The 8,388-nt window shown below is 33.7% G+C and overlaps 1 protein-coding gene across 7 annotated transcripts in view; it reads right to left on the bottom strand.

Annotated features, from left to right (window-relative positions):
* Positions 1-286: 286 nt before the first annotated feature.
* C9orf72 (C9orf72-SMCR8 complex subunit) overlaps positions 287-8,388 on the bottom strand; it is a 24,686-nt gene continuing 16,584 nt past the window's right edge. For all 7 annotated transcript variants that reach the window (XM_029920482.1, XM_029920478.1, XM_029920484.1 and 4 more), the window contains 4 exons: positions 5,656-5,891; positions 3,458-3,515; positions 2,282-2,391; positions 287-2,157 (listed from right to left, as the gene is read on the bottom strand). In XM_029920482.1, the coding sequence (XP_029776342.1) occupies positions 1,971-2,157; positions 2,282-2,391; positions 3,458-3,515; positions 5,656-5,891 (591 nt within the window). In that variant the 3' untranslated portion in view covers positions 287-1,970. The remainder of the gene's footprint in view (positions 2,158-2,281; positions 2,392-3,457; positions 3,516-5,655; positions 5,892-8,388) is intronic.

Genomic DNA, 8,388 nt, shown 5'->3' with positions numbered 1-8,388 from the left:
TAAAAAAAAAAATTTACTCAGGCATTACTTTACATTTGAAATATTAATACATAACTTTAAAAATCAAAATTCAATCCTGGGAGATAAGAGGAAAGTTAAAAAAAATAAAAACAACATAAGATCCCAGCATTATATAGAACCTTCAAATACCTTTTCTTTCAAAAGTGCAAACAATTAAAAAAAAAACAATTTAGATGTAACACAGACTGTCACTTGAACAGGAAACCAATTAGTCTTTCATGGTCATAATACTGCTTTTCTGAACAAATAAATGTTGGACACAACATTTCAAAGACAGTTTATTCAAAATTCTCCATCTAGGAGAAAAGATCTATAACAACGTTTATACATGCTTTAATAATTTACTTCACTGTACAACTTGCATTCTATATAACAGTACAATAAACCAGTAAAAGAAAATAATCAGTCAGCACTCTTTAATAATCAGTCACATTAGAAGCACTGAGTAAGGGGTACAATCAGGTGGTATTTTTTCACAAGTGTGCCGCAGAGCACCAGTCATCTTGTTCCATTTGTGTCTAAAAATCAAGATGTCTACACCTTTCTTATTAGTGATGTGAAAGGCAATTAGGACCTTTCAGAACAGAACATGTTGCTTTTGGTTCAACTTGGTGAGCAATGGCAGAGGGGCTCTGTCACTTTTATCCCTTTCTTATAAATATTTTTCCCTTTTGTGTAACATCCACAGGTTTAAATAAAAATAATTTTTAGGCTTGTATATACTGTTATGTCAAAACTGTTCTAGCACAGAATTATATTAATCAGTCATTTTACAGCTGGCACAATGGTCCAAACACATTAAGGAAACAAAAGAAATTGACCACTTAGTTCTGCCAAAGTAGCACCTAGTAAAATAGCACATCAGTAAAGTTTCTCCTGCTTTCCTCCCATGATGCAGAGGCAAAGAGACATGGCAACAGCCTCAAAAGCAAGGACAGAAATTTGAGAAGGAAAAGGACAAGATATTGTTCTCTGTTCCTGAAAAAGGGTCTGCCTAGTTAGTATATTCTCCATACATTTCATAATCTTGGAGTTACAATTGCCAAATCAGGGTAAGACTATGCAGGAGGAAAACAAGATAAAAATGACTGACTAGTGTAATCTGAACTTCTTCCAAGTAATTATATTTTCCAAGAAAAAAAAAAAAAGGCACAGGAGGTACACATTTCAATTTGGCTCAAAAATAATAAAAATTAATTTAAATAGTTGGCATAACTACTAAAACATAAAATCCAATTTCCTCTATTATAATAGTCTTTGACAGAGCTCAACAAACACACACAAACACACACATACACAAATACCCTGATTGATTCACCACAATCGGGACTATACGTACTGCGTGATGTTACCACACAGACTGAACCCTAAGGACTACCGAGTCTACAAAGGAGGATCTAATAACTTATTTGAATTAAACATCTGCTTGATCAATACATTCTTTCTAAAACTTAACCTATGTTCCAACTAACTTCCTTTTGTGGAACTGAAATGATTCAGATGCTCTAATTTTCAGGTGATTATAAAAGTATTGCAGTAATCTTACCAAGGAACACCAAGAGAAGAAAAGTCAACTAGTATTCTATCTGTGAAAACTAACTCAGATTTCACTTTGATACATGTAAACCATAAATGTAAGTTTCAAAAACAGTTGTTGTGGTCAAGTTCATACCCTATTATCATATCTTTAAAAGACAGCAAGAACAGTTACCCTAATTGTAAACATAAGTCTGTATCCCAAGACAGCCCACCTGGGAAAAGATGCATCCATTGTAATGATGCACTGGATGTCCCCTGATCGATCTGTGACAACTGTAGTGTAACTAACTTTAACTGCATTGCTGAGTAGAAGTCTGGGACATGACCCAAGGGAATGATGTTTCCCACACCACTGAGCTACTTCAGCAGCAATCACGACGGTGACAAAATGTATTTGACAAGTTACACACTTAAAAAGTCATTAGAACATCTCGTTCTTGTACACTAGTATAGAAAGGTCTTCCAAAGATAAATGAGTGTAGGCCTGGTTTAATTTTCTCAGCTAGAGCCATTATTATGTTAAGGTCGCCCTCTGCTGTTAAATCAAGATCTATCTTCAGGTTCCGAAGAGACTTAAAGGGCTTTTTCCCCTTCTGCCTATAAATAATGAAGAAAAAACATTTTTTTACATATAAATACATAAAAGCATATAGAAAACGACCAAAAGCAACAAAACAAAGCATAATGCACAAAGGTTTTTATTCCACATCGTTTTACTTACGTATCATCTTCTATATACTTTATTAGCGTCAAGGCTTTTCTGTGAAGGACAAGTAGAAACTGTGCCAGGAAAGTACTCCTGAGAGATAAACCAGGCTTCAAGTGAAAGACCTACAGGAAATTGAGGAATTTTAATAAGTAATTTGCTCCAATTCTAATACACCATATTTCCATCACAGTTTTGATAATGTCTGGCAGCCAACACACATTAGAGCGGCTCTCCACAGCCATTCCCTCTGCTGCCCCTAACAGACCAGAAGTACTAAATCTAGAGGCAATCATGTTTTTCTCAAGTTTTCTATTTTATCTTTGAAAATGGACTCAAATTTTGATTTCTACCTCAGAACATATCCCTATTTACTTTATTAAGAATCATGATGTAATTTGCTTCCAGTTGTGTTACTTAACTTTTTCTGCCCATATCTCTATACAAAATTCAATCTCTCAGAAGCTGAGCCACGCTTATAGACTATGGTTTTAAGATCTGTCTCTACTCTTGGGGTGTTGAGGGCACATGTGTAGTGATAGGATGATTTTACTCAGCTTGAGAAGCATGGGATTAATTACATGACTACGCATTATCCTTGAACTTTGCAGTATGTCACAGGCCACATAGACCTAGTTCCAAAATTGTGAGTTAACTTAAGGACCTCATTATTTCAAAGCTACTTCTACGACCCTGTTTCCTGCCTGATCCCCAGAATGATATTATGACAATGCTCTGTTATGTTAAGAAATAAATCCCATGTAATCTGTAATTTTCTTCATATGTTAATTAAGCAGATTATTTTTTAAAAGAATAAGACAATTAAGATGTTATTATTTCAGTAGAAGTATACTAAATTTTAAAGACATTTTGGCCCAATTAAGGCAAATAAAAACTATCCTCTCTTCCCTGAAAGAAAACACCTTGAGTTATATATTAGTGGTTGGGATTAAAACATTTATTATTTGAACTGGGAATGCTGGATCTTTAATTGTTAATATACAGCCTATGCCCATTAACAATTCAAAAGAAATATCATGTAGACACTTTAGTAAGACCTGAGACACTACAAAAAGATGGTGACTTAATTCTATGTGCTATATATATGTATATAGCACAAGCAATGTAGTATATATTAAAAAAGATAAAATGTCATACTATTCATTTTGACAATATCAGGTTTAACATTACCTGATCCAGGAAGGCTTTTACCAGAGTGTCTCTGTGTAAGACATCTTGAAAAATATTCCTACAAAGAAAACATTCCGAACATTGAAATGGCTATACAATGCTACTTTCCAAAATCCCGCACTCCAGTCAATAAATTAAAATTCTTAGAAATGATATTTTATATATAAACATATTTATAAAAATTAGAGGTATACATTTGAAGATACAAAATACATATTCGGTTTAACTCAAGGATACACTTGTATATTACTGGAGTTTGTCAAGCCAGTATGTAATTATGTAATTATTTTTCTCCTAAAGATATAAGCAGTCTGAACAAAGGCATGTAAGAACCTATCAATCTATTTTTGTACCCTCACCTTATAAATAAAAATTGAGAGGCTCAGAGAATTAATAAATATGATTACCAATTCTTGCCATGTCAAAAAAATAAAAGCAACAAAAATAAACACATATCACTACTATCAAACCCAAAATAAAATAAAAGGTTAACTTTATGTTATAATAACTGGTAATACACTGTTCAGGAAGAAAATGGTAAAAGGGTGAATGCTAAAAAACATTCAAATGGAATTAAGGAACATCTTGACCATTGAGTTGCAACAAACCTATTACCATCAGGCAAGTAACACGAACCAACTCCCTAGGACAGTGTTAGCTACTTGGTACTGATCGAGTGAGAAACTAAAACATAATGCACACTTCAGATAATGTATATCTAACACACCATAAGGTAAGCAATTTTTAACTGAAAATAGTAGGGATCATCACTGAACTGACAAGAATGGCAGAGAGGTGTGTGTGCATAGATAAATAGGAAAGAACCTAAAATTTCCTAGTTTAGGAAATGGGTATACCAACAAATTACAGAAGAATGAAATTCAGAAGGAAATTAAAAAAAAAAAATCAGCATTTCCTGATTATTGACTGTCCAACTGGTGGTCAATTTAGTAGTAACAGCACCCCTTTGCTGGGTTTGGAAAGAGAATAAGGCTAAACTATTTAAGTCTAGAGTTCTGAATATACCTGTTTCACTGACTGTCTTAGTCCTAAGTAAATCAGATGAAGCAAGTGTTAAAAAAGACTTATTCCCAGTGACTGATTTTTCATGTAGTAGCAGTGAGTGGTATTATTTTTAAAAGTTAAAATTAAAATATCTTAACATTAAATAATATTGTTGAAAGAAAACTAAAAAGTATAATATATTTGTAATATATAAAAGTTAAGACACAATCTAATGGTAGAAAGTATAATTTTTGGCCCATTTTATGCTCAGAAAATTTACTTAAGAGTTGTCAACAAATTTAAAAAATTCATGACATTTTTTTTTTTTGTCATCAACAAAAATAAGACTAGATGGCTAGTCAACATCTGTCAAATCAGTGAAGCAATCAAATATAAATGGCTAAAATGAGTTAGAAACATTAAAAGCACACAAACTTTCTCTAAAAAAATAAAAATAAAAATACTACATGGTAATCTATCCTAAAGTTCACTAAATTCCCCAAAAAGAAGCTCTGAAGTAACCAAGAAAAAGTGGAAAAAATACTAAACACTTTAGTTAAGAAAATGCCTGAAAACACAAATTAATTTTGAGAACTACTACCCATGTCCAAAATTACCAATACTTGAAAACATAATCATCACTTGGAATTCTGATTTTGACCAATTCTTTTTCTTTCTTTTTTCTTTTTAAAGTTTATTTATTTTGAAAGAGAGAGAGTGTGAGCCATGGAGGGGCAGAGAGAGAAGGAAAGAGAAAGAGAGGAAGAAAGAGAATCCTAAGCAGGCTCCATGCTGTGCAGACAGAGAATAGGTCTCAATACCACAAACCATGAGATCAAACCCGAGCCTAGATCAAGAGGTGGCGGCTTAACCGACGGAACCACACAGGCAGCTCCACTTGGTCACTCTTAGCCTTGGCAACCATTACTGTGCCTACAGCCTTAACATATATTTGTTAAACAAATACTTAAACATTTACTTTTAAGGACAAATCTACTCTCTCCATGCAAAACATAATTATATTAAAAAAAACAGACATTTAATTTAAAAAGTCCTGATTATCCACCAAATTATTTCTTCAAGCATAATTCTCTTAGTAATAGTTCTGTCCTTTCAAACACAGACTCTTTTTTGTTTTTACTCATAAGAGATACAATTGCATAATACTGTTTAACAATAATACCATTACATACAAATCAGGAGTGAAGCTTTCGTCAGTATAGATGATCGTGTCCTGAGCCATGTCGTCTTCTGAAGTGGCCCTCCAGAATGCCGTCAGCTCAGATCTCATGTATCTGCGCTGATTGTAAATGTGCTCGTGACATGGTGGCATCTGCTTAACAGTGTCGACGTCCACGTCGATATGTGTGGTGGGATAGGGCGCGTACATGACTTGCCGGAACGGGAGCACAAAGCTTCCGGTTGAATCCTGTCATAAGGAAAAGAAACTCTATTGTCATATATGCCAAAAGATATGAAGAACTATTTTTTAATCTGAAGATCTGGCTTTAACAAACCCATCTCTGTAAGTTTTTCCTAGGAAATTAGTCACGATTGTGTACAAAGTTTTAGTGATGTGCGCGCTAAAGCACTGGCTTAAATGGTAAAACGCCAGAAAACCAAGCGTCCAAAAAGAGAACTGAGTAAATCAAAATGGCTTATTTTTAGTTGCTAAAAATATATTTGCAGAACAAATAAAGTTATCAATTTGTGTTGACATAGAAAGGTGTTCACAATGTATTATGGAAAAAGGAGGTTAAAATATGTGGAGGTGGGGCAGGAAACTATGTAAAAGATATACAGAAGAAAAAAAGACCAGAAGGATAGGTGCCAAATATTAATGGTGGTTATTCATTGGATTATGAGATTATGGGTAACTTTTTATTTTCTTCTTGATTATTCCTCATGTTCTTTTAAATGTCAATGAATATATATTTTTTATTAGTAAGAAATGTACTTCTTTCCAAGTATTGTCAGTGGGTAGTCAACTGCCATGTAACAAGTATCTGCTGTGTATCAAGCATTGTAGTGTATATCACGAATACAATATAAAGGCGATTTTCAATTTTTCACTCTTACAATGCTGTATTAACACTTTCATAAGTAAATCTTTCTCCTTATATATTTGCTAGGATAGATCTCCAGAAGTATAGATAATAAGTTAAGTCTTTGAACATTTTTATTTTTTAGAGAGTGCGCCTGCGCGAGAGGGAGAGCATGTGCACGAGTGCATGCACGTGAATGGGGGAGGGGGACAGAGCTAGAGACAGAGAGAATCTTAAACAGGATCCATGCTCAGTGTGGAACCGGATACTGGGCTTAATCCCACAACCCCGGGTTCATGACCTGAGCTGAAATCGAGAGTCACACACTCAAGTTTTCCTCCATACATCTGGTATAGGTCCCTTTTAGGGATAAAATTACATAATTAAATGAGAGGGTACTGAGAAAATAAGAGTACTAAGTGTCTTATTGTGTCTTTGATAAAAAGAAGTTCTAATTTTCAGACTTGGACAATTCAAATTGGAAATGAGTTTCCCTTAAGTGGTTTTGTATTATTCTGAGCTTATAGCATGCACACTATTAAAAATGCAAAAGCTGAATATAATTTTTGCCACAACTTTTAATATATTTTGTTTCATTTTGCTATGGATAGATCCTCAAGAGAGCATTCACTAAGAGAATCACATGACCATTAGGATATCTATCTTCTCACATCTTTTGACTGTAATTGAAACATCATTGATAGATTCAATAAGGTGAATAAATGTCTTCCCTGTAATTATTGAAAATAACTGCTAATCTACATTTATCTGCCTTGCTCCTTGAAAAGTGGACTCAAGTAGTCAGAGAAAGACAAGTACCATATGATTTCACCCATCTGTGGAATTTAAGAAACAAAACAAATGAACAAAAAAATCCAGACAAACCAAAAGACAGACTCTTAACTGTAGAGAACAAACTGATGGATACTAGAGGAGGGTAGGGGGACGGGTAGAATAGGTGAGGGGGATTAAGAGTACACTTATGATGCACACTGAACATACACAATTACTGGAACACCATAGTGAAGAACTGAAACATATAATGCTGTACGTTATCTGTACTGGAATTAAAAGGAAAAAGAAAATAAATAAAAGAGAAATGTAAAATAATTTAAAACTACATACATGTAAGTATGTATATGTATTGTTCAAATCCTATATACAATTTTTTTTTTCAGGTAGAGAATATAAATTTTAATAGTAATATCATAAAATAAACAAACATATAAAAATCAAGTATTTAGTTTTGGATGTTAGAAATAATATACATAATAAATTCAGCAGAGTCCTGATAGTGCTGCAAGGTAAGATTTTACTGTTGAGATTACAGATGATGCCAATCGGGCTGCTCTGTATCTGGGTTTCAAAAGTTATGCTTTTATTACCGAAAGCATCTGGATTTAAGACATCTCTAACGAAACCATGTAATACCTGGCATACTGCAGTTGGAGCGGTGTGACCATCATTTTAATGACCATGATGGAAATAAAATAGGCAAACATTTCCCTCCTTTGGAATATTAGTTACCCAAACTGTCACAGTGTCAAAATAAAAATGATTCCGTTCTCCTTTTTCCGTATTGCCTTGGAAACATATACACGAGACGAAGTTAAAACCAAGAGGGCACCTTTATGATATATGCTATGTCAATGTTACAATACACAGACTAACTTTTAGATAGAAGATTCTTGATTCTGGTCCTTAAAAAGAAACAAGTAATTAACCAAGTTTTTCAAAATCAGGAACTAAAATTTTGCTATTTTTCCATAATGAAGTCTTTCAATGATTTCTAAGACTGTTTCTATAGCCTGTTCCACTGAGCTAGTTCAGGAGACACACTGGTTGGAAAAGGACCCAGAATATAAACGTTAAGGCTAAAAA

The sequence above is a fragment of the Suricata suricatta genome, chromosome 13, assembly GCF_006229205.1.
Source record: "Suricata suricatta isolate VVHF042 chromosome 13, meerkat_22Aug2017_6uvM2_HiC, whole genome shotgun sequence".
Lineage (NCBI taxonomy): Eukaryota > Metazoa > Chordata > Mammalia > Carnivora > Herpestidae > Suricata > Suricata suricatta.
The sequence above is the reverse complement of the archived record's forward strand: the minus strand, read 5'-3'. Positions and strand labels throughout refer to the sequence as shown.